This window comes from Columba livia, chromosome 27, assembly GCF_036013475.1.
Source record: "Columba livia isolate bColLiv1 breed racing homer chromosome 27, bColLiv1.pat.W.v2, whole genome shotgun sequence".
In the NCBI taxonomy this organism is placed as follows: Eukaryota; Metazoa; Chordata; class Aves; order Columbiformes; family Columbidae; genus Columba; species Columba livia.
Genome location: NC_088628.1, coordinates 1,905,971 through 1,930,754, shown reverse-complemented (window position 1 = coordinate 1,930,754; position 24,784 = coordinate 1,905,971). Strand labels below are relative to the sequence as shown.

At 49.4% G+C, this 24,784-nt stretch overlaps 2 protein-coding genes and 1 long non-coding RNA gene across 8 annotated transcripts in view; 1 reads left to right on the top strand and 2 right to left on the bottom strand.

The window, feature by feature from the left end:
* Positions 1-7,267, bottom strand: part of LOC102094987 (4-galactosyl-N-acetylglucosaminide 3-alpha-L-fucosyltransferase FUT6-like) — a 29,906-nt gene extending 22,639 nt beyond the window's left edge. Inside the window, exons 1-5 of the mRNA XM_065042219.1 lie at positions 5,456-7,267; positions 4,594-4,627; positions 3,326-3,471; positions 932-1,173; positions 134-275 (exon numbers count right to left, since the gene is read on the bottom strand). The gene's annotated coding sequence lies outside the window, so the exon portion shown is untranslated. The remainder of the gene's footprint in view (positions 1-133; positions 276-931; positions 1,174-3,325; positions 3,472-4,593; positions 4,628-5,455) is intronic.
* A 1,854-nt stretch (positions 7,268-9,121) lies between these two features.
* ATCAY (ATCAY kinesin light chain interacting caytaxin) lies at positions 9,122-20,893 on the top strand. 4 transcript variants are annotated; one of them, XM_021300017.2, is made up of 12 exons: positions 9,122-9,244; positions 13,332-13,396; positions 13,758-13,979; positions 14,171-14,356; positions 14,654-14,756; positions 15,282-15,413; positions 15,807-15,893; positions 16,014-16,112; positions 16,352-16,387; positions 17,253-17,288; positions 17,999-18,031; positions 18,574-20,893. In XM_021300017.2, the coding sequence occupies exons 1-12, from the start codon at positions 9,168-9,170 to the stop codon at positions 18,581-18,583; spliced, it is 1,086 nt and encodes a 361-aa protein (XP_021155692.1). In that variant the 5' UTR covers positions 9,122-9,167; the 3' UTR covers positions 18,584-20,893. The 4 variants fall into 4 exon arrangements, with proteins under 4 accessions (XP_021155692.1, XP_013225561.2, XP_064898294.1 ...); XM_013370107.3 differs by having other exon boundaries at positions 17,996-18,031; XM_065042222.1 differs by lacking the exon at positions 9,122-9,244 and adding an exon at positions 9,366-11,749.
* On the bottom strand, positions 20,548-24,764 carry LOC135576476 (uncharacterized). 3 transcript variants are annotated; one of them, XR_010468236.1, is made up of 3 exons: positions 24,582-24,764; positions 24,129-24,308; positions 20,548-23,818 (listed from the first exon to the last, which is right to left on the bottom strand). It is a non-coding gene; the product is annotated as an uncharacterized LOC135576476 (long non-coding RNA). The 3 variants fall into 3 exon arrangements; XR_010468237.1 differs by having other exon boundaries at positions 24,455-24,622; XR_010468235.1 differs by having other exon boundaries at positions 24,129-24,622.
* Between the last annotated feature and the right edge of the window lie 20 nt (positions 24,765-24,784).

The window sequence follows — 24,784 nt, the reverse complement described above, 5'->3', positions numbered from 1 at the left end:
GAAAGCCAGCAATTAAGAGTCGCAGGGCTGGATCCCCCCCAAAGATATAGCTGAAAATATAGTGGTTTTTTGAATGGAAAGAGACAGACCACTACAGCTACCAGAGTACACCAACATGGGAATAAGAACTCACCAAAACTAACCGTGTTTTCCAAGGTTGCTGAGCCATACAGGGCCTTTCCTCGGGGTATCTCAAGGAAGCGGCTTTGCACATGTTTCTGGATTCTGCATTTCTCCTCCTCACTCTCCCATGTAAAATGGATCACTGGGGGCAACTGTAAAGCAAAAAAGTCAGTGGGAACACGTTTGAATTCCCCGAGAGGTGCTGTAGGATGACAACCCCTCCAGCACCCAAAACCAGCCGCCCCGTGACCTTCCCCACGACCACCCAGAAAGTGCTGCAAAAAGAGCCCCCGGGTCCCGCCTGCCCCTGAACCAGCACCGCTCCCCGGGAAATCCGTCTTTTTGTCTTGTAAAGAACTCCTACGGTAATTGCCTTCATATCTCAAAGGTGTCTTACAACCACAGAGGTGCAAATATTTATCCATACTTGGAATTGCAGAGTGAAGCCAAACTAAGTGTTCCCAGGCACTTCAGCAATTGTTGTTTTAAGACCTGAACCATAGACACCTGGCTGGAATTAATCAGCAGATGTGGACACGGAGGCAGAGCAAAGCCCTAATTAACCCTTCACACATCAATGTCAAGGTCAGGAGGTGTTTTTGCTGGGGCAGCCTGCATCTCTATGTCAGCTGTCAGCAGCACAAGGATCCCGGAGCAAGAAACGTCCTCACTGATCAGGGCATGAACTAGGAGCAAAATTTATCACGGTTGTCACCGCTTGGAGACTTGCTGTGCCAAGGTGCTGGTTTGTGAATAGCAGCAATAATAAATGTTTATTACTAGATAATAAAACAGAAGAGCAAATCACCTTCCGTACGGGCTCTGTCTAAAATCAGTAGGAGTTTAAGCATCTCTTGAAGGGAAAGCATTCCCCGCGCACCAGGTGGTTTCAAGTAGTTCATGCCACCAACAGCTCCCCATCAAGATGACAAATCCAAGCGCTGCAGAAGTGACCAGGCACAGACCTGCCGCCTCTCCCCTCCAGCTCCTCTCCACACGCTGGCTGATCCCTCTGCTATGGCAAGAAATCAAGCCACATTGCCCCATCGTCTGCAAAAAGCAGCAGAAAATTACCCCATAACCAAGGTCCTCACACAAACCACCACAGCAGGTCAGGCCAAGGGCTCCATGTCCCTCACAGCTCCTCTTTAACAGCGACCGTCAGAGGATGCCCCGAGAAACATGAGAACAAGACAAGCGTACACGACATTACTCCAAGTCCTCCCCCAGTCTCCATTTGTTTCCAACTCAAAGGAACAATTCAGCCAGATGTTCTTAGTAACCCTTCAGCAATTTTTCCTACATGCCCAGTCCTGAAACCATACAAACTTCCAGCAGCCACAGGCTCCTTGGACAACAGGGCCGATATCTGTTGCCATCGCTCCCTCCAGCTCTGGAGGAGTCCCGTGTGTGTCGCTGAGGTTGGACAGTGTCACATCCTCTGCTCTTCAGGCCACACAACCTTGGAGCAGCTGCCCAGGCCACGAGATGCTGCTTCCCCCTCCAGCCAGGCACTGGGGAGCAAACAACGACCACAAGAGCCAGAATCATCCTAGAGGAGCTACAAAAACATCAAGGAGCTCTCAAAACCTGCATCCTGCTGCACTTGAAAAACGAAAGTCCCACCCAGCCAAACAGGTACGAACGCATCCAAGCACCAGGATGCTTCTCACCATGGTTACTTCAACACTAAGCAATTTGCTCCTCGAGCCAGAGGCAGCCCCAGTTCAGGAAAATAAATAAGCATGTCACTAGACAGCACTGTTTGCAACTTTCTGCATGTTTTTGTACCCTGGGAAGACAAGTGGGCAATCAGGAAAGAGAGGATTTGCTGTTAATCACCAGGGAGGAGGGTGTGGGTGAAATTTTCCTGTTTATGAGATGCAAACAAGCCCCGTGGAACAGGCCGAGCCACGCGATGCCCTCTTATCATGAGCCATTTCATTTGGCATAAACACCAGCCAGTCAAGGCCATAATCTCTCCCAGATGCTTTTGTCCATGGGCTTGATCTAAGGCTTCAAACCTAAAGCAGGGGATGAAATAATCCCCACCCACCACCTTCTTTCTCCAGCATCGCGTTTCTACCCCAAAACCTACGTGCCTGGTGCCGGAGGTTGGAGGATGGTTCATACAGGCGATTGGAGGACGGTTCCAACCGGAGGTGACCATGGGTCTCCATCACACACCATCAGGGCCATGGCAGCAAGCACAGAGCTGCAGGCAATGAGGCTCTACCTGCTGCAGAGCCTGGGGAGGCTGGACCAGGAGTTGCTGCTCTGAAGAGCTTTTTGGGAGGCAGCCCCCAGCCTGTCAGGGACTTTAACCCGACCTGTCAGTCAAGGTCTCCACGTCTCAGGCTCCGTCCCCATCACAAATGAACTTGTCTCACAAGGCCCAGTCCGACATGACAAGTGTTTATACAGGACTAACGAGCGTCTCCATCCCCAGGGACACGGCGGGTTGCCCCAGGCACGCACGCTGTTCCCCCTGCCGCACGCGGGGCTGCAAAGAGCTGCAGCCTGAATTCGGCATCGCTGCGGGGAGCAGCCCAGGACCAAGCGCCATCCTCCCAGCCCAGCTCTCTGCAGGACTGCCCACCAGAGCAGCGACCAAGCACAGCATGTTTGCCTTCGTGGTTTAGCCACGCAAACCATCTCCTGAGAAAGAAAAGCACCATTTGCTTGCTTAAGTGCCTTAAATATAGCATCAGGATTTGAGTAGGAAAATGCCAGCCTGTCCCTCAGGAGAAGGCAAGACCACAAATACCCTGTGCAACTCTCTTCACCTCTCCGAGGAGCCCTGGATCTGCTGGATTTGCCTCCCTGAGCCTCTTGGAGAGGTTCAATAGCCACACGAAGCGATGGGGCCCATCAGGAAACGGCTGCAATGCTGGGTTTGGGCCACACGTTCCTGACAGTGCCTCTGCCTACGTGGGGGCTCCTTCCAGCCGCGTCCTCGGGGCTCCATAACCTGGCAGCCTCCTTGGAGCCTACGTGCACCACCTGTCCCACACAGCCCAGCTGCCTTTGGATGGAAAATCTGTGCCAGGGAGGAACCGGCCACCCCACACGTCCCCTCTGCCTTGGTCAGAGGCACCCACGGGTGCCAGGTCACCCCACATCCCCAGCTCAGCCCTGGAAATGTCGGTCAAGACATGGGGTTCACAGGACAGGAGGGAAGGTGCTGCCAATGTGGTCTCACCTGGGAATCGGGATGCATTTGGTTTCCTCATCCCTTGGGAGCTGTGTGAGTTTATCCATGCAGCTGGCACCCAGCTTTGGGTTCCTCCTTCACAGCGCTCTCCTCATGCCCTTGGCAGCTCCTGGGATTCACGCTCTCTCACGCCTCTGGATTTAGAATCACAGAATTATATCGGTTGGAAGAGGCCCTCAGGATCACGGAGTCCAACCATAACCCAGCTCTAGCACTAACCCATGGCCTTGAGAGCCTCGTCTAAATGCCTTCTGAATCCAATCCCACATTTCAAAGACTTATCACATCCTAACGTCAGCCCTTGTTCCCCAGTTCCTCTTCTTGGATTCCTAGAGGTGAAGCCTCAACCTGTACAAACAGCTGGTTTATCCTTTAAAGATCAAATTAAAGATGAGGAAGAGGAAAACCAGAACGGAACCTTCCTATCCGTCACAAAACACTTTTTTTTTCCCTTAAGTGAAGACAATGAAAACATTTTGTTCTCCCCAAAATAAAACGTTTCTGTTTTCAAATGCATGTTTCAAGGCACTTGCAGTCCCCCAGTTTTTTAATTAAAGGCAGGCAAATTTCAAATGCAGAATGTCACAGTGCAATAAAACGTTAAACCATTTCATTTCAAGCATATCTTAAACAAAGCCTGCAGTTCTTCATTCCCAAAATGTTCTTTTTTTTCGCTTCAAGCTTTGGTTCAAGTTGTAAATAATTTCAAAGGAACCAAAATATCTTTTATTTTCCCTACAAACAAATGTTTCATCTTAATTTCAGCCAGGCTGGCTTAAAGTGATTGGAGCCAGACTCTTCTCATTGGTGCCCAGTAAAATGGACAGGAGATAAGGGCCATGACTTGAAATACAGGAAATTCCCTTTAAATAGAAGAGGAATCTTATTTATTTTATTCTTTAACTGTCAGGGTGGTCAAACACTGGAGCAGGTTGTGGAGTTTCCATCCTTGGAGATAATCAAAACCCAACTGGACACAGGCCTGAGAAACCCGCTCCGGCTGCTCCGGCTCTGAGCAGAGGGGTGGATTAGACAATCTCCAGAAGCTTCTTCCAGCCTCAACCATCCTTATGATGTGTGATTTTATCACAAACTCGAAAAGGAAGCATCCAGGCCCTGGGGATACTCCAGCCCCGTTAAACCACCACGAGCTGCGGCATCACCATCTGCTGCATCTCAGAGCTTCATGGTATTTTCAAGCTCCAGTTTCTGAGATTTTGCAGTTGAGTGTTTAAAATAAAACGCACATTTCTTACCCTCATAAATGAAAAGCTGTAACCTCTGCTTGACCTGTAAAGGGGGAAAACAGAAGGTAGATTTGTAACAGAGAAACCCGCAGGCACTTCAAAGGAGCCGTCCTGCGAGCAGGCACTCTGAAGCAGGCGGATTTCTGCAGCCCCTGCACCTCCTGCTTGGATCCTCCAGTGCCCAGCAAGGGGGAAACTCTGAAAAGCTTCTCCCAGAGTCGGGTATCCAAAATGTCCTGTGCTTGCATGGATCCTCTGGAATCAGCTGCGGCACCGCCATGCAACAGGCTTCATAAAAATTCAGCAACTTTGGGAAAATTTGGGAAATGCCCAAGCTTGCCAAAAAGGGGTGGAAAGAAGAGTAAATAGGCTGTGGATATTTCTTATTTGGGTCTGTGGTCATGTCCACCTAAAGCCTTCTGATGGGGTCAGGAAACAGGAGCGTGAATGGAGAAAGAGCTTTGAATATGCCCATCCCCAGGACCTTCATCTCTGGGATGCTTTGCCAGATTCAAATGTTTTAATGTCCTGGCCATTAAGGACATTTAAAATGCTTTAAATTTCATCAAGAATCCTAGAAGCCACACGGACCTTGCGAACATGCGCAGACATGAACAAGCCGCAGCCCCGTGCTGCACACGCCACGGGGAGCTCGGCTCCAGCAGCCCATCCTGTGCAGCGTTTGGGGAGGATTTGAGTTTAGCTGCAAGTAAAGTTCCACACCCCCAGTTTACTCAGTGAATGTCACTCATCCCTTTCCTTTACAAAGGCCCTTGGGCCAGCAGAAGGACCTTTTCGATATTGGCTTTTGGAAGAAGCATCTCAACCTGTCTTTAAAGAGCCATCAGACTTAGGCTGGGGCAAAACTTACTATTTCTGCTTTTCTCTTTGGAGAAACCACGAGGACAGTGTCAGCTCTCAGCTCAACCATCTCCTGGTGCAAAGCGACCTCTAGAGCCCGGCTCCTGCAGCTCCAGCACAGCCAGGCTCGGGGGATCCATCGCCCTCCTGTGGCAGACTCCAAAACAGCTTTTCTGCCTGTAATAATATCTCTATTTGCTGTAATAATATCAGTATTTTTGAACAAGCAAATAATTTTTATCACAGGTTCACACAGGTAGGAAAGTAATTTAGAGTCCCTGGGTTGCTGGTGATCTGCAGGACTGCAGAACGGGCCCGTCAGCACAAGCTCTCACTGCCTAAAAATGAGCATCAAACTCAGGGAAATAACAAGAAGATGCTCACGTGACAGTCAGTGTCTTTCCAAAAGTGACACAGCATCCTTTTCTCCCCCTCGTGTGAGTATTTGGCTCAGAGATTAAAAAAATACACTCTCAAGTAACATAAAAACACAGTCTCAGGTGTGAGGAGCACGTGGAGATAGAAGAGAGAGTGGAATGGGGTGAAAAAAGCTGCTTGGGAAAACACCCAGCACCAGGAGGGGCCTGATCCTGCACAGCCCATTCCCTTGCTATTGCCTCCTCCAAATCAGCAGGACTCAGCACAGAATTCCTGGAGGAACTGCAGTGCTGGAAAATCGGCCTGGCGCAGCTTTCATCCCAGCACACCAAAAGGAAACGCAGTCCCAGCGAAACCAGTTGGCCCGGCAAGCAGAGATGGGCTCGCTCAGCCCATCGCTATGCGCTCAATGAAATACCTCCGTGAGCAGACGGATGACGTTCAGATAAAGCACACGTGCTCCGAGTCCCGGGACCGCAGCCAGTAGGTGGCATTAATATGCTATCGCATGCATACGCGGGCTGTCATGTGCTATCAGGCATCCACTGCCTTGGAAAAATGGAAGTAAAAGGCAAACATTCACCTTAGCTGGAGATGACACTGCGGACTTTGATATTTAACTTTAGAGCCATCAAGTGTCACAGACGTCCTAGCATCTTTCTGTCCTAATGGATCTTCTGCCTGCTTCTAAGAGAGAAATATATAATAGGTATAAAGAAATATAATGCATTCCTAAAGCATCCATAAGTACCCTGGACCATGAGGAAGCCCCACGCGTGAGATGTGAGTGGGGGATACACCATCATCCCTCCGAGGTCTGACCCACAATATACCAGGCTGCCCACACACATGGCTAGCAGCTGCCAGCGTTTGGCTAGCATTGTGTGTTGCTTCCTTTAGGGTGCTTTTCACCGGATTGAGGAAATAATGTCCTGTGGAAGCCCCTTATCCTGGGAGAACAATGATGTCCACGTGGAATTGTAGAATAATTTTGGTTGGAAAAGACCCTCAAGGTCATGGAGTCCAACCATAACCCACCCCTGGCACTGCCCCATGTCCTGAGAACCTCATGTCCGTCTGTCCAGCCCTCCAGGGATGGTGACTCCAGCACTGCCCTGGGCAGCCTGTTCCAATGCCCCACAGCCCTTTGGGGAAGAAATTGTTCCCAGATCCAACCTCAACCTCCCCTGGCGCAACTTGAGGCCGTTTCCTCTGCTCCTGGCGCTTGTTCCTGGGGAGCAGAGCCCGACCCCCCTGGCTCCAAGCTCCTTTCAGGCAGTTCAGAGATCAGAAGGTCTCTGCTCAGCTCCTGTTCTCCAGCTGAACCTCCCAGGTCCCTCATAAGGGTACAGGATTAGGTGCAAGGCAAGATGGACCATTAAATGCCACATCCTACCACACGGCGAGGCCACCTTTTACTTTCTCAGTGAATGATGCACTATACTAAAAAGCCCTCCCCCCCCCAGCTCCCACGCCTCCTCTAGGACCAGATCTACGGGATGATGAGCATCCCTGGCTCCCACTGAAAGCATCACGGGGACAGTGTGCTCAGCCCCCGGCAGCATCATTCATCCGGAGGAAGAGTGTAGGGAGAGATTCGGTACCTCTCAGCCAATTGGAAGGGAAGTGACACTGAAAGGGGGGTGCTTGCAGCTCCTCTCTCCACCCATTCTCCATAACACCCCCCTCCCTGTCACCACCAGCACCGCCATCCTCCTCACACACAAAAGCGGTGCAATTAGCTGACTTAAGAGAGCTGCAGCTTAGCCAGCTGCAAGCGGAAAATAATAAAATACCTTGGAGGGGAGGGAGGAAGCAGAGGAAGCAGCAGCCATGGAAGAATACAAATAACTGTCCTCAATTCCCCGCACCCCACCCCAACAAAATCCAAATCACAAAGCACTGACTGCTGTGGGAAAGGCCGACCTAGATGCATCCCCATGCTCCTGCGCTGAGAAAGCCGCACACGTCTGCATCCGGATCCAGGCGCTGGACCTGCTGAGCAGCCCGTCGCCCTCCGGAGGAATGTCCAGCTGGGATACAGGCAGCACCTCCTTTGTTCCTCATTAGCCACAAGCATCGGTGAGTACAGCATCATCTGGGCTTCCACGCTGCTGGGCGATGTTTGATGTTAAGAAACGTCAGCCTGGGATCTGCTTCAGCATCTTTCCTCTCTCTCCCTCCCTCCATGATGCCTTCAGGGTGAGCAGAAAGCAGCTGGCAGTGCTGGGAGGAGGGAGGGAGGTGGGGTCTCTCTGAGCCCCAAGGTATCTCCTGTGCCTGCATGGAGAGAAATCAAAAATGGAGACGTGTGACAGTGTCGTGGGCACCGCAGGCAGCCAGGCGTGGGGCTGGGGACAGAACACATAACGTGTGTGCTGGGAGGAAAGGCTGAGGCGCCGGGCAGGGAGAGAGCCCTGCAGCGCTCCCAGCCAGCTCTCTGCCCGGATTCCCACCCCTGCCAGCGCCTGGAATAAAGACGGATGCTGGATTTACTCAGGCCTCTACGTAGCTTCATTCCTTTAAAGCAGATACACACAGACAGATTTATGTCCCTCCAAATCATCACCAGCAACACCCTGTGTAAATCCAAGCCTCCAAAGAAAGCAGAAAAAGCTCTGTCTCTAGAAGATCCTTACAGCAATGGGTCAAACTCTGCTAGACACAGATTTCCCTGACACCAAGGGACAGACAGAGTAGCCCCATCCACTTCTTCAGGGGTGTGGAAGGACATTCAACAGCCCTGTGAGGCCTCCTCACCCTCCTCCATCTCTCTCTGGGTGTGGGGATGGAGCACAGAGATAATCACCAATTCCTCTGCAAAACCAAAGTCATTAATTTTAGCCCAGGCCAGCAAAATGGAAACTGGTGCTACTGCCAAACCACCCCAAACCAGCCTGCGAAGAGCGCTTTCTCCTCTTCCCTCTCAGACACGTTTCATTTCCCTCAGCAGAGGTGCTTTATGTTGAGATTAGTATTGGAAGAGAAGTAGAAAGGGAAAATAGGGTGAGCATCAGCCCAGACAGTGTTAATCCTCAGGGAGAAGAGCTAAGGTCACAACAGAGCACAGATAAACCTGCTGCTTCCACCCAGGGCCAACCTCACCTCCTCTTTCTTGTGCAGAATGTGTCAAGTAGTCATAAAACCCCAGGTCCTTGCCTTACTGCTTTTGCAAAAGAAGCAGCCATCATGCTGCAGATCATGGTGTCAGCGTACCTGCTCTGAATGGTTCACATTAAATACTCCCAGGTAGCGATGCTCAACAACAACCTCTCTGCCTTTCGCCTTCCAGCCTGAGCCCTTTCCTGGGGGAGCCGCTGTCCAGCCAGCCCGCTCCGAGCACCATGGGAACCACAGAAGCCACTTTACGGATGGAAAACGTGGATGTCAAGGAGGAGTGGCAAGATGAGGACTTCCCCAGGTTTGTTTCCTGCAAAAAAATACAAAGAGAATTTTGTTTCTTCCTGTAAGAAGCCAGGAGGGCACGGAGCACGCAGCTGCTTCCCACCAGCCCTGGAGGCAACAGGAGTCTTAACCCCAACAGGGCAATTCTGGCCAGAGAACAGAGTTTTTGTTGCAAGGCTGCTCTGAATGCTTTAAAAAATACTCAGGGCGGCTTCTGGCAACTGTGAGCATGCCAAGGAGAGGATGAGGAGCAGGGAGATTAGCAGGATGGATGGATGGATGGAGGAATCTCTGAATCAAGCAGTGTCTCCCCAAACAGAGCAATGCTGCTCTGCCAGGAATTTGCCACGAGGAGCGGAGTCGCTGGGATGCAGTGCCCACTGGCGCTGACGTGCAGAACCTAAAAGGGTGTGAACTTTTTGAGAAATGATGTGTGGGTGACGGAAGATACCAAAGTGGCAGCTTTTGCCTTCACAGATACTGCATAGAGCACCCAAAAAAAATCCATGTGAGCTCAGTGTGCGCTGAACTCCCTGTGGCCCCCCAAAGGGTGCACCCCCCAGTGCTGCCCCCACACCCAGCGCTGGGGCCCGTGGCCCAGCAGCAGCTGGCTGGGCACACACAGCATGGGCACCCCCAGCCCTGCTGCACTGCTCAGGGGCTTTTTCAGGGCTGGCTCCCCCTGTTCCAGCTGCAGCTGAATTCCCCGGGCAGCCACAGAGCCCCTGTATGCACAGACAGAGGCGCAGTGTGTTGTGCGGGTGGGCACGCACGGCCCCCACCCCGCTAAAAAGGGTCTCCTGTTTCCCTGGGCACCGGCGGATGAGCTGAGCTCTGTTTTCCCCGGGTCCAGCTGCATCGTTCATCTAAGCACCTCTGTCTGCCAGCCCAGCACCCGGCTCGTGGGACACGGCTTGTCCTTCCGCTGGCCCCAGAGGTGAACTCAGCCAAGGCCTTGGGTTTCCAGGAGGGATTTTTGTTTCCTCTGAGAGCAGAGCCTTGGACTGATGGACCTTTGCCAACCTAGGGCTCCCCCAGAGCGCTGCACTGGCAAGGTTTTGAGTGAGGAGAACGGAAAGTGAGGCACAAGAGGGAAAAAGCATTGACCTACAACTGCCTGAAAGGAGTAGGTTGGAGGGTGTTGGTCTCTTTTACCAAGTAGCAAGTGATAAGACAAGAGGAAATGGCCTCAAGTTGCACTAGGGGAGGTTTACATTGGATATTAGGAAAAAATTCTTCATGGAAAGGGCTGTTGGGCATTGGAACAGGCTGCCCAGGGCAGTGGTGGAGTCATCATCCCTGGAGGGGCTTAAAAGGCATTTAGACAAGGTTCTTAGGGACATAGTTTAGTGACAGAGTTAGGTTACGGTTGGACTCAGTGATCCTGAGGGTCTCTTCCAACCAAAATGATTCCATGACCCAAGGCTCCCTAGAAAATCTGGGGACAAAGCTCTTGTAGTGGCTGGACACCAGTGCACCAACCCACAAATGTTGGAGCAGGAGGAGCCAGGTTCTGTTTCACACTTGCCACGCAAGCAGCAAACTCACCCCAGCCACAGGCAAGTCTTCAAGGGGCATTTCTGCTGCAGAGCCCCCTGCACCAACCCCCACCGACATCGTCGGTCCTGCCTCAGAAATGAAACACAGGGATGTGACCATGGCCTAGCAAGAAGCCAGGGGCAGGGACAAGGCCAGAGCCTTGCAAACAAGCTCCCCAGCCTGCCGATAAACTGCTGCAGAGGGATTAAATCGGGAATGATGCAAGAGAAACAGAGCCTGAACAGTCACTAGACAAATGAGTGAATGCCAGCTGTGCTCAACTAGCATTAAAAATGAATAAATAAAAATTTTCAAGACACTTCCCCCTAGAAGCATTAAAATAATAGGGCAGAAGCTGCTGCATGTGGGACAGTAGCTCTCCAGCAGATGATTTGCTGCAGAGCTATTTTTGCTTAGCTGTGATTAACCAATCTTGCCACAAGAAAAAAAAAAACCCTTATCCTAGACAAAGATCTGGGCTGGGGAAGCTGAATTCAGCTGCTCATTAAGGACACAGGGTGACATTCCCAGCCCTCCCCAAGAAGCTGATCTGCAGCAGCAGCCCCTGCCTTGCAGGTTGCAAGGGTGCAATGCCAAGGCACCGAGCAAGAGGGGACGAAAGGGTCCCCGTCCTGCTGCTCCCTGAAGGTTCGGTCTCTGTCTCAGCCTGTCTCAGCTGTTTGTGCGAGCGCGTCCCGCACTGATGCTGTGGCGGTGCCGCGGGGCGGATGCAGGAGCATGCTCACTCCATCGCACATCCATCGCATCACGGGCGGTGAAGGCTCAGGCTGCTTGGCGCCCGGGAGAAGCTGCTTCTAGAGGGAGAGCGGGCAGGACGCGTCAGCTGAGAGCAAAATGGTGGCACCCGGCCCTTAGGAAACCTGCTTCACTCAGAAAATCTGGCATCTGGGGCTAGCTGTGTTTGGGAAGGCCAATTTACACGGGAGACTGGGAGGGAGTGATTCGAGCATCCTTTGGGAAGGTAAGAAAGCCCTTTTCTTCACCTCTGACTTTTGAATTGCTTTGCTTAAATGAATCCCAGCAGAGTGCCAGCCTGCAGCACGTACTCGGGTACAGCTGGGCCTTCCCCCCCTCCTTTCGATGTTGTATCACCAAGTTGTGCCTGGCGCCAGCTCACAGTCAGATAAACAACCAGCCAGGCCTCCTTCAAGACAAAAGCAAAAGGGAGGAGGAGAAGCTGGAGGGGGCAGAGGGACCTTTCTGACTGCCCAGGGATATTGTGGCAGCCCAGGGGGTCTGGGTGCTGCACAAGAGAGGAGCAAGTGCCTTTGATCAGGTCTCCAGCTCTCATAAATATACAATAACCAGCTAGAAGAGGATTATCCCTTAATCTAAATATTTATAGGGTTTAATTTGGCTGGTGGCTCTGGTGTCACAGCAGCACAAAGAGGAACCTTTGCAGGGCAGAGCGAGGCTGCGTCCCCCTGCAGACTCAGAGGGATCAGTCCCCATCATCTCTCTCCCTGCTATCGCTGGGCCTCAAGGCCACCAGCTGCTGGACACCTGGCCCCTGCACAGTCCCATCCCCATTCTTACGCACTGTCCTAAAACTGGTGGCCTTTCCCCCATGTCCCTGTCGCAGCACCCAGGATTTTACACCTGCAAATGCTGCACTCTCCACGAAGCCCCAGGAAGGGAACGTGGGTCAGCATTTGGCTCCAAAACAGGGCTTTGAGTGCAGATGCCTGGATCTTGGCTCAGAACGAACCTGCTTCCAAGCCCCAGCAAGGTTTGGGTAGCACTGCCAGCTTTTGCCAAGTGGTGGCTGAGGCGAGGATGGGGTGACAATTCTGGGATTGCACCTAAGGTTTGATCCTTGAACACCAACTGCCTTAGAGCAAAGTCCCTGCAGACCAGGAGGCAGCCACCTCCTGGGGGAGGCGGTTGTGGCAGGAGCTTTGGAAAAGTTCTGCTCCACTGCAGCCAGGGCTTCTGGCAGAACACAGGGTGCACTTCACAAAACCATTGGCAGAGAGTGCAAAGTGCTCCTGAGCTAAGCACCCACTGCTGGGATCAAAGCATCTACCACTGGGCTCAGGAACAGCCAGATTCAGGCTGTGTGGACAGCCCACGGCATCACCCATGCTGTGCAGGGAACGGCAATACAGACAAAGTACCAACTGCAGAACTTGTTCTCTAGTTGCCTTGATGAGGAGCCCTAGAGCTTGGCACTGCCTCTCGAACTTCTGACAGAGATAAAAATGGGGATAATACAGAAAGAACGAGGATGTCACCAGGCTCTTCTGGGGACATAATTCATTGCTGTATCCCTGGCTGGATTTTCCAGCCTCTTGGCTGCAAAATGAGAGATGTATGGGTGGTGGTAAATGCAGTGATAGTTTGGAGGTTGCTGGGGATTGCACAGCTGCTGGGCTGCTCCTGGGCAAATCACACGCAAAATGGAAAGGGCAGAGCACACAGGGGGTTGCACGTTTGCTCCTGATGTCCCCAATTCTCCCCACCATCTGCCACAGAGTGACTTTCTCCTAAACATTACCTGTTATCTCCTGTCTTTTTACCTCCGCATCCTGGCTTGCCTGCAGACCTCTCCCAGAAGAGACGGGGATGGAGTCACTGGGCAGCCCTACAGAAGACGAGAATACATCCTGTAAGTACCAGCCTGTCTTATCAGCAGTCAAAGTAAAACAAGCCCATGGGAACAGCAGCTTGCAGTTAGGGCAAAGCCAGTTCCCTTGGAGCATCCACAAAAATTCCCATGCGGGAGAGGAAACCAGCAGAGATTTGAATTTGCTAATCTTGCACAAGAAGCTGAGGGAGGAAATAGGTACCCCAAAAGTGTGGGTGCTTTTATCCAACCATACCTGCAGGTAGCCAGTGCCTCCCAGCTATGATCCAACACCCTGAGCTCCCAAGACTGTAGCCAGAAATATGCATAATGAAAACACCGTGTCTTGCACTAAGGATACAGGACAAGGACAACCTGTCAGTTATTTTCCTTTTAACTCCAGCTCCCCCAAATACTTTAAACTTTAATGGGGCACATCGTAAGCGGAAGACACTTGTTGCACCTGAAATCAACATTTCCCTGGACCAGAGTGAAGGCTCCATTCTCTCCGATGACTTCCTGGACACACCAGATGACCTGGACATTAATGTGGATGATATTGAAACTCCTGATGAGACAGATTCCCTCGAATTCCTGGGGAACGGGAATGAACTGGAATGGGAAGGTAAAAGGCTGCTTTGGGGTGAATGCCTGCAGGGGCTGGGGCTTTTTTTAGGCTCATTTTAAGCGCTTTTTTAAGCAGATGAAACAGGCCATCCTCAGTCTGCGGTTGTTATTGCCTCGTTGTGCACCAAAGCTCTCACCGACCCTCTTTGCACATTATATAAAAGGCAGAGATGTTTGTTTCTTTTCCAGATGACACTCCCGTAGCCACGGCCAAGAACATGCCTGGGGACAGCGCAGACCTGTTTGGGGACGGTGGGACAGAGGACGGGAGTGCTACCAATGGCCGGCTCTGGAGGACGGTCATCATCGGAGAGCAGGAGCACCGCATCGACCTCCAGATGATCAAACCCTACATGAGAGTGGTGACACACGGAGGTGAGGGAGGGGGAGGGCTAGTCCTGGCTTGGCGGGTTTATTTCAGTCCATCTTTGTCGAGCTGGAGCGGATGCTGCGACTGATTGTTTTGATGGTCTCTAGGGAAAAATTGCTATTTGTTTTGTGCCACTATGTGGCAGATAAACACAAAAGCACCCCGCTCATGCTAAAAAAACATATAGCCACTGTAGCACAAACACCAGCCCAGGCAATACATCTTCATTGCTATTTTCCCACCAACTCTCTTATCTCCCCCTGCAACGGGTCCCTGATGCTGCCTGTGTCTTTCTTTCCCAGGATACTATGGAGAAGGTCTCAACGCCATCATTGTCTTTGCTGCCTGCTATCTTCCAGACAGTAACCTGGCTGACTACCACTACATCATGGAGAATCTCTTCTTGTAAGTGCCTGGTCAGGGTCTGTGAGGGAGAGGAGGGTGAGGAAGGTAACTCAGACCGCGGGGAAGCAGTTCCCATGTATTCATCACATCAGGAACCTCAGCTGGATCAAAGTTTGAATCCAGGCCAAACGTGGCCAGCGTGCAGCTGCAGACTGGAGCGAGCGGCACTGGGGACACGCTGCCCGCAGCGCTTGCAGCCAAGTCCTGTAAGTAAAAGCATTCAGACACTCAGTGGTAATTATGCCAGCGATGGACTCACACTCAGACTAGAGCATATGGAAGCAATGCTCAACAGCTGGCAGATGCTACTGCTAGAAGAACGGCACAGGGATGTCCATCCATGCATGCGTTAGCAATCCCTGAGAAATATCCCCGCAGAGGTGCCAGGAGAATGTGAAAACTATTTGAGGGTCCACAAAGAAGAGGTCTGGAGTCTTTTTGGGGTGACACACAGGCACAAGAAGAAACCTCAAGGGGCCTTTTTTGAGTCTCATGGCGCTGTTGCTTTTGCTCACCACCCAACAGATACGTGATCAGTAGTCTGGAGCTGCTGGTGGCTGAGGACTATATGATCGTGTACCTCAATGGAGCGACGCCCCGGAGGAGGATGCCCGGCCTTGGCTGGCTCAAGAAGTGCTACCAGATGATCGACAGAAGGTGAGAATCCTGCTGGTGTTGCCTCTTTGTTCTTTCCTATCCTCTTCCCATGTTCTCCACCGCTCCCTCACAGCCCTGCCCCACCACCCTTCCTTCCGCACTCCCCACATCCTCTAACTCCTTCCTCTATCTCAGCTTTCTGACTTACTCCAGGTGCTCCTCATCATCTCTTCTTCCTCCGTCCCTCACATAGACCAGGCTAACACATCACCAAGCAAGGCAGTGCTGCTGCAGCCTGCCTGGTCTGAGCTTAAATGGGCTTCCTAAGGCCATGGGCAGGGCTTTTGTCAGGAGAGACCCAGACCACAATGCTCGTTAGTGCCCTGACACATTACAGGTGAGTTCATGAAAAGGCACATTAACCTGACTTTCTATCCCCTGGCTTCTCCACAGGCTGCGTAAAAACCTCAAAGCACTGATAATCGTGCATCCCTCGTGGTTCATCCGGACAGTGCTGGCTATATCCCGACCCTTCATCAGGTAAATACCACACGTTCCCCAGCTCAGCTGGTTTTGGAGCAGAAATTCAATCTCAGATCTTAAGCTAAACTTTAACATCAAAACAAGGCCTCAAGCACACACTCTCTCTCCCTCTGCCAGTGTGAAGTTTATCAATAAGATCCAGTATGTTCACAGCTTGGAGGAACTGGAGCAACTTATCCCAATGGAGCACGTACAGATCCCAGACTGCATCCTACAGTGAGTACCAGAGGGACCCTGGGGCACACGGAGCTCTGAGCAGGTCCAGGACAAAAATCCTGTGTAAAGCATCACGTTGAGTCAAAATCCATGTACAGGAAATGCAGAGCTTGGGGTAAACCTTCTCTTCCTTACATACCGGTGCACACTCTGCCAATTTGCAGTTTGTCACCTGCAGAGCAAACATTGCATTTTACTAAAATAGCTAACATTTAAAGAATGTCTCCTGTTTGTTGCAGATATGAAGAAGAGAGGATCAAGGCCAGAAAAGAAAGGTAAAATTAATTTTGGGGGGATGGAGGGTGGGTTCATTGTCTCAGGTTGTTGCCTTTTGCCTTCTCTCATCATTATGTGTGTTATAAGCAGTCGGTTCTGTGTTCCTCCTACCCCAATATCCCACACAGCCTGCACTTATTTTCTACTGATTTTCTCAAGACAAGCAAAAGCTGAAGGAGGAAGGAGAAATTGGATTAAAAGGTTTTTTATCCATAGAACTGTTCCTCTTAACCCCCTGAGTGCATATATCCTGAACATGCACCGTATGTGCTAGCAGAGATCATCAGAAATCACTCCATATATAAGGATGGCACATTTTCCCCATGTGACCATGAAAATTGACCCTTAAGTGAGAGCTAGCGCTTATTTTAAAAGCCACTTCATTCTGCTAGAGTGGCATAAAAAGGCCCATTAGTTTCGAGTTTGTTTTGTTTCACTTTCTAGAGCCATTCCATCACTGGTGATTTAGGTTAGAAGCGATAAAGGTTGGCTCTGCTAAAAGCAAAAGGCAATCACGGATGGAGGAAGGAGCGGCTGGGTCAGTACAAGCGCCATGTGCTGCAATAGCACCTTCCTATGCTGGTGAACCCAACGGGAGATGCAGCTTTGGGAGGATTCTGTTCAGCATTAGCTGCTGAAAAGCGACTCACCCAGCCCAAATGAGTCAGATACCTCCCTCCGGGGCCAACAGGCATCCTGAGAGCAGTGTGATTATCAAGGTTGCACATCACAGGCATGGAGAGCTGTTTCTGATCAGACCTGTAACCTCCGAGTTCGGCTCTCTCTAGAAAAGCCTTAGATACTCCACACTTTCACACTGCTCACACCTAGATGACAGATTTCAAACACAATTTGTGTTTACAGGGCAGAAGAGAAGCAAGACATGGCTGAGAAGGAAAGGTAACTACTCCTTTTTCATTTATCCTTCACTTATCAAATACCTTGAGCAATCTTTGGTGAGGAGAACAGCCCTATTGCCTGTAGCACTCCCGGGGAGCAATCAGGCTGTTTGGACCCAACAGGACATTCCTCAGGCATCTGGGAACAGGCAGAGCCTCTCCTCTCCCTATCAGCTCCCTGTGCCATCGCTTTGGGGATGTTCTTGACCTTCACCCATGCAAATGAATTCCTGACGCTGCTTTTTACCTCTGTAAAGCTCACAAACTGTTTGGTCACGGATCAGAGCCAGAGGCACCTGGAAACGTTCTCCTGACATTGAGTCGTAGCATTTGCGCGCTGGTGCAATGCGGAGGCCAAGTGCTGGTTGTGCGTAAAGGCAAGATCGGAGGCTGTAACGTTAGATGGGGAAGGAAATTCTAGGGAGGTTTGGAAGACAGTGTCACAATCCCGTGCCAGGACAATTTGGCCTGGTTTTGGCTCTGCCTCAGTGATACAGCCACTCGTTTTGTTATGAGATAACCAGCTCCTGAGGGGGAACAGTGCATATTTCTGCTATTCTCTTCCCAGAGATAAAGGAGCTTTGATCAAAATTGCCAAGGATGAGTCTGAATTGTTCCAAGAAACAAATGGGACCTCAGGGCCAAAGAAATTAGGACAATTAGTTTGTGGTGGAGATTCACTCATTGTTTTGCTGGTTCTCTTCCAAGCAGGCCTGTGCCCCCAGCAGAGGATCAAGAAACCAGGTTTGATTCATACTTCACTCTTTTGTTTCTCCTCTATGTGATGGATTTCATTGCATTCGTAAAGTACCAACAGGGAAAGCAAGACGGGGTTAGACCCAGAACACCTTTAGCCCTCACCCAGCACAAAAGAGGCACCAGCCCTTTGTGGGGGGGACAGATCTGGGAAACTTTGACACCTTCACCCACTGCAGCTCATCCCAAAGCACAGACCCGTCACAACCGCAGCCGCCACGGGGACACTTGATAAAAGCTGCCCCTCAGTAAATTAATTACCCAGCATTTGCCCCATGTGCATATGGGCATTTACTGCAGAGCTGTCTTCACCCTACAGTAACTTTTTCATGGTGCTGTACACTCAGGAAAAGTCCATAGAAAAGGAAAAAAGCCCATTAAAGCTACGAATGATGTTATCTTTGGCCCTGGTACACTTTTGTAGAGGACTGCACCCAAACATGCTCATATTTTTTGACATAGTGAGAAGAATAGAATTCTTACTACAATTTGCTTTGTAAAAATAACTCCGTCTTTCTGTTCCTTCCCAGCATGTCATGAATCGAAGCAGAGCGGAGCGAATGGAGCGGAAGAACGACGCAGCCTGGCAGTCACCCACGTAAATGACCTTTTGGTGTAAGACCTTGTCACCGTCTTATTCCGAGTCCTGTAAGCTCACGGAGCCTGCCTCCCGTCTCCAAGACGCAAAGTCCTTTAAACTTTTGGGAAACATTTTACTTTAAAAACAAAACCAAACCAAACCCAAACACCCAAACCACAAAACAAACTAAGCCAAGAATAGCACTTTTCAGGACAGGCTGCCGTGTGTTTCAGTAATGGTCTGTGGAGAGCTACTAAGCAGTGCAAATAGATCCATTTTTTCTCTTCAGAGCATCCTGTAGTCCATTAGTCACCAGCCCAGAAAGAGATCTATTTTTTGTTTAAATTATAATCCCTTCCCCTAGCTTGCTGCTGGCCAGCACAGAGACCGTTTGCTTTAAACTGCACAAGCAGTTTCCTCCACTCAGACACCACAACAGCCGTTGCCCCAGGGAATAACTAGTACAATGAAAAGCGTGCATTTTCCTCCTTTCTACAGCCGGTATATGTTTCTTCCTGAAAATACCAAGTGCCCACCAATCTAGGCACCTCTTCCAGCCTTGACCGCCTCGGTTATTAACAGTTCATTGCCAGTTCCTCTTATTAACTCACACCGAACCATTCTTATGAGTAAATGCCGTATTTTTTCCCCGATTTGTTCTGTGTCGGTTTGTAAGGCGCTCTGATAACTCTGACAGTCCCATGGCATGGCAGCCTCCACAGAACCTTCTCATGAGCACCTTCTCAAATCAACGCACACCAAAAAGGTCTGGGTTTAAGAAGGAGCCTTACGGACAGGAAAGTTTTTTACGCCTTGTCTTTGTATCGATTTCATGACACTGGACAATCATTCACTATTAATAACTCCTATTGTGGAGACAAGCTGCTACGTGTTTGAATCTCGAAGGCTTCATCTACAAACATACCTGCCTGGTACAAACCTGGATGGAAAACGTTGGGAGATGTGGAGAGAGGACACTGAATCTGTGCTGAGCTTCTCGGTTCACCAAGAGATGCAGACGTGGTATTGAGACTCTTGAAATCTGTATTTTGGACTCGTGAGGATCCTGTGAGCAACAGAGGGAAGACAATTTAAGAACAAAATGATCTGGCCAAACTCATTTGGAAACTCCTGATTTCACCAGAGCGAGTTGATCTCGACTGTCTCGAATGCACCAGACACAAGCCCTTGCAGACAAGTGCAGATGAAGAATTACCTGCATATTTCACCACTTCAGGACTATTTCAAGCCTGGCAAGCCCAGTCCCCGGCTATTTGAGATAACCACCGCTTCACTCTGCTCTCAAATTCCCTGGAGGACAATTCTGGCAGAGCAACATTTTCCTCCAGATCCAGATGTCTTCTCTGCATAGATAAAGCTTCTTTTACAGATGAGATTTTTATTTTCCTGAATGGCACAAAGGAGCACCAAATATGCTTTCTAACTTATCATTTGATCCATGTTTTTCTCACGCACTTCTATCACAGATGTATTTACTGAACAGCCCTTTGCATGAAAACCAGAGCAGCACGTCCCCAGCATTAAGCCCAGAAGCTGAGGACAGTAAATCACCCCAATTCGGGACCGTCCAGTAGATTTCATTTCGATTCACCAGGAACACAAGGGAAATAAAACTGAGATGCCGCTGGATATTCAAGTTGGATAATTAATGTGATTTCTCCTGTATAGTACTGTGTAAATGTGAGTGGAAATTTAGGACATACCTCATTGCAATCTTTCCATCTGTTTTTTTCCAAGATTATTTGCTTACAGATGTGCAGAAACACGGATGAGAAAACCGAAGTGGTAAAGGTTTTAAAAGCAACACATCTTCTATTTTACATATCAAAGGATGAAAAAAACCAAGAGAGTTAATGAGATGCTGGTGGCAATAAGCTCAGATTGGCCTGACAGCAGTGAAATGTACAAGCAAAATTGCTATAAATACAAAAGCACACGTTTTCTCTTTTGTATTTCCATATTTATTGGCAGTCCAAAATACAGCATGCTACTGGTGAAGTGAATTTTTAAAAGTCACCATGACAATATAACAATCTATCTCAGTTTTTTTTCCTATGTAGTGGGCCCTTTTAACCCAAATCTACATGTAAAAATGTGTGAACCGTCATTTTTCTAAAGTGTTTGTAATTAAGTGGTTTATGCTAGAAGACATAGATTGCTGTTCAGTATGTATTATTATTTTTGCTTTGTATTATTCCATAAGAATCTGTGGATATTCAATTAAAATGAGACTAATCCTTAAGCAAAAACATACACCTCTCTTTTTGTTACTTTCTGTAAATGTATTTATTTAAATTTTACTTATCTTTTAACCGAGATGGTGGCACCTGCGATTAAGATCAATAGCATAATGTCAGGTGTCAGTGCTGGGGCCTGTATTATTCAATATATTCATCAATGATTTGGACGAGGGAATAGAGTGACTGTCACAAGTTTGCTGGTGACACCGAGCTGGGAGGAGTGGGTGACACTGGAAGCTGTGCTGCCATCAGAGATCTGGACAGGCTGGAGAGCTGGGCAGGGAAAATGTAATGAAATAGAACAAGGGCAAGTGTAGAGTCTTGAATGTGGGCAGAACAACCCCAGGTTCCAGTGTAAGTTGGGAATGATCTATTAGAGAGCAGCGTAGGGGAAAGGGACCTGGGGGTCCTGGGGACAGCAGGGTGACCATGAGCCAGCACTGGGCCCTTGTGGCCAGGAAGCCAATGGTACCTGGGGTGGGTTAGAAGGGGGTGGTCAGTAGGTCAGAGAGGTTCTCCTGCCCCTCTGCTCTGCCCTGGGGAGACCACACCTGGAATATTGTGTCCAGCTGTGGCCCCTCAGTTCCAGCAGGACAGGGAACTGCTGAGAGAGTCCAGCGCAGCCACCAAGATGCTGCAGGGAGTGGAGCATCTCCCGTGTGAGGAAAGGCCGAGGGAGCTGGGGCTCTGGAGCTGGACAAGAGGACACTGAGGGGGGACTCATTCCTGGGGATCAACATGGAAAGGGGGAGTGTCAGGAGGATGGAGCCAGGCTCTTCTGGTGACAACCAGTGACAGGACAAGGGGTAATGGGTACAAACTGGAACACAGGAGGTTCCACTTAAATTTGAGAAGAAACTTGTTTGGGGTGAGGGTGGCAGAGCCTGGCCCAGGCTGCCCAGGGGGTTGTGGAGTCTCCTTCTGTGCAGACATTCCAACCCGCCTGGACACCTTCCTGTGTAACCTCATCTGGGTGTTCCTGCTCCATGGGGGGATTGCACTGCATGAGCTTTCCAGGGCCCTTCCAATCCCTAACTTTCTGTGATTCTGTGAGTCATATTCTGCAACAGAAAGGTCAGTGAACACAGAAACTAAACTACCCCAAGAAAATGATATGAAGATGGCTCCGTGAATATTAAACTGGCTCTGCTAAATTTATCTTAGTTTTAACAAATAAGAATAATACTAAACTTTTCAGAACCGTTAATATTCTAAAAATAACGTAAAGAGCGAGAACATTTTCTATCTTTGATGGAAGCACGCTGTTGAACGGTATTTGTATTAGCGAAGTGTCAAGCAGATAACGTATCTGCAGGATAAACAAGCCCCAGAAAAAGGAAGTTTCAGCTGACCAACGCATAACTCACTGCAAGACGCAGCTAACATAACTTGCTAAAAAAAGTCTTTATGAACACTTGGCATTTGCATAGATATATTTTTACGGGTTGGGTGAAGCCTGTTTTTGCTGGTAAGTGTAACCGTCGCCGTTCATTCGGGCAGTTCTTTTGTAGGAGGGGTTTTTTGTTCTCGGGGGAGCAAACAGCTGAGATCTCCAAATACAGGCAGCGCAGCAGCCAGGGAGCAGCGAGGCTGAGGAATCCCAGAATTGCAGCTATGCGGGTGAATGCGATTTCACGGGATGTTTGGTGCGTGAGTGTGAATACGGGCGATGGAAAAAACCACGACAAGGAGCTTTAAAACAAACTCGGGAGAAGCCAAACACAGGGAAACTGAGGGACCGTGAAGAAAAGGGTTGAAAACTGAGCTTGAACAAGATTTGCAACTGGGAGCTTAAAAAGACAACACACACCCTAAAAAATGTGCCTTCTGCCCTTCATTCCTCTGGTTTTCAAAAGAAACAGAGTTTTAACGTTCTTTATAGATACAGCAGGGCTTCACTGCGCTGGAATTCACTGATCCCAAACAACTCATCCAAATACTTAAATATTTGGAGCTGCTTTTGTGTTTGCTGTCTGTACTAGAAATGTGTTGTTCCTTTTGATGCATCATAGACCAAACACTCATTTTTTCAATGCAAAAACCCAACCTGCATTTCTAAAGCACATTCAGTATTAGTAAATCCAACGGGGGAGAAGAATTGTCACTCACCTCAAGGTTGGTACATTCCAAAAATACTTGGGTTATCATAACTGCAGCATGAAGAGGACTGGACCAGAGGCAGCTGAGACCACGGTCCCCTCCTCACCTTTATACAACTTCCAAGCCTCCCAGTATTCCCCTAAGGTTAAATGTGATAAAATAACCACTACAGTAACACACCATTTACTTTCTTAACCAAGACACCTTCTGAGCTCATGAACAGAAGCAAAACACAGCGAAGGGCACAAAAAATTTGAGCAGAGAGCTAATTTTAGGTCAATTTTTCAGCTGGTGTCAATTAGCATCGCTCCGCTCCAGTGCACAATGACGATTTCCAGCAGCTGAGAGGCCGAGGTGGGGACGCCCCACTTTAAATGCTCTGCTTAAAGCAATGGGCAGCTGCTGCAAATTCAGCTCATCCATGGGCAAGGATTGGAGCTCCAGAGTTCTCTGGAGTGACCATTTCACATCGCTACCTTGGAAATGATCATGAAAGTATAATTTGCAAGTGACGTCTCCAGGAACAATCACATAGTGTGTTCATGTTGACTGTAAATAATTACAGCGGAAACACCGGCTGAGGTCTGTTTGTTAAACGCATAGAATTAAAACAGCATAATGGACTGAAAAATACTATAATCCCATTCATATATTTACCAGGCTCTGCTTTAAAACTGACTTTCTCACCTTCAGTATCTTCACTGCAAGACTTCCAGAATCTTACCCCTCTGACACTCAATAATCTTCTAGTTAGCAGTCCATGTTTATTCAAGATCTGCTCCTTTTATCAGAGCACCAGGCCTTGACTTCATGGCCCATGAGCACAAAACAGCTCTGTGGGGAAACATAACATCGTTTATTAGATCAACGGACGCAGCTGGGCTGTGATTTTAGGCACAAACCCTTCTTCAGGCCTGAAATAAGGGCAGAAAAATTCAAGTTAAAGACAGCTTGTTGTTCTGAATAAAACTTAATGATGTCAATCACCTGGCTTGAGGAAAAGGTAACTCAACACCCAACACCTCCCCAGGCAGCCCTGATTTTAGAAGCATCTGAAGCAATGAAAATTAAAGCACAGGTTCTATGACATGTACTCATAGTGAGAGGTATTTACTCAAGGGAGGAACCCGTGGAGTTAACTTACCTTAAAAAGTGCCACTTTGCATTAATGAACTACAAAGGGAACTCTCATTGTTTGATTTTTTTGTCTGTATATGAGAAATAAGCCTGAAGTTGAAAATACTCCTCCTAAATGTTCAAAAGATGGTGGTCCAAGTGGATTCACTCCTCAGCCTCTGCACGTTCCTTTCTCTGAACCGCTTTACTAAAAGGAGTAAAAGATAAAGTTTAGTTCCCTCGCTTTTCCTAAGATTAGAGAAATCAAAAACATCCTTCTCACGGCATTCCTGCATTTCAAATAATCAAACAGGAGCTGGGAAAACAAAGAGGAAGACAAGGAGATGGTTATACCCTCAGTTATATCACTTAATTATATCCTCGCCACCTCTGTGCCTTCCCCAGGACTCCCAAAGGGACCGTAAAAAGGGGTGACATTTCCACCTCCCCCATGACTAATTTAGGCAAAGGAAGAACTTGCCAAAAAGAGCTATTTATAGCGCAGGCGGCGCGGGGACCCGCGAGGGTGCGGGAACAGGTGCAGCGCCGTGACCCCGCCGAGGTGAGGCTTGGCTGAGCCCAGCTTGGCTGAGCCCGGCTCCAAAACGTGGGGCTCATGATAGTCACAGGGCTGCTCCATCACAGCGGGGCGGGAACCGCGGCAGGAACTGCCCTATAAATTAC

Bases quoted from the DNA above. Each gene is read 5' to 3' on its own strand.
- ATCAY (XM_013370107.3), top strand. From the start codon at position 9,168: ATGGGAACCACAGAAGCCACTTTACGGATGGAAAACGTGGATGTCAAG. The intron at 9,245-13,331 runs GTTTGTTTCCTG...GCTTGCCTGCAG, and splicing joins CAAGATGAGGACTTCCCCAG to ACCTCTCCCAGAAGAGACGG. The intron at 14,357-14,653 runs GTGAGGGAGGGG...TTTCTTTCCCAG, and splicing joins GAGAGTGGTGACACACGGAG to GATACTATGGAGAAGGTCTC.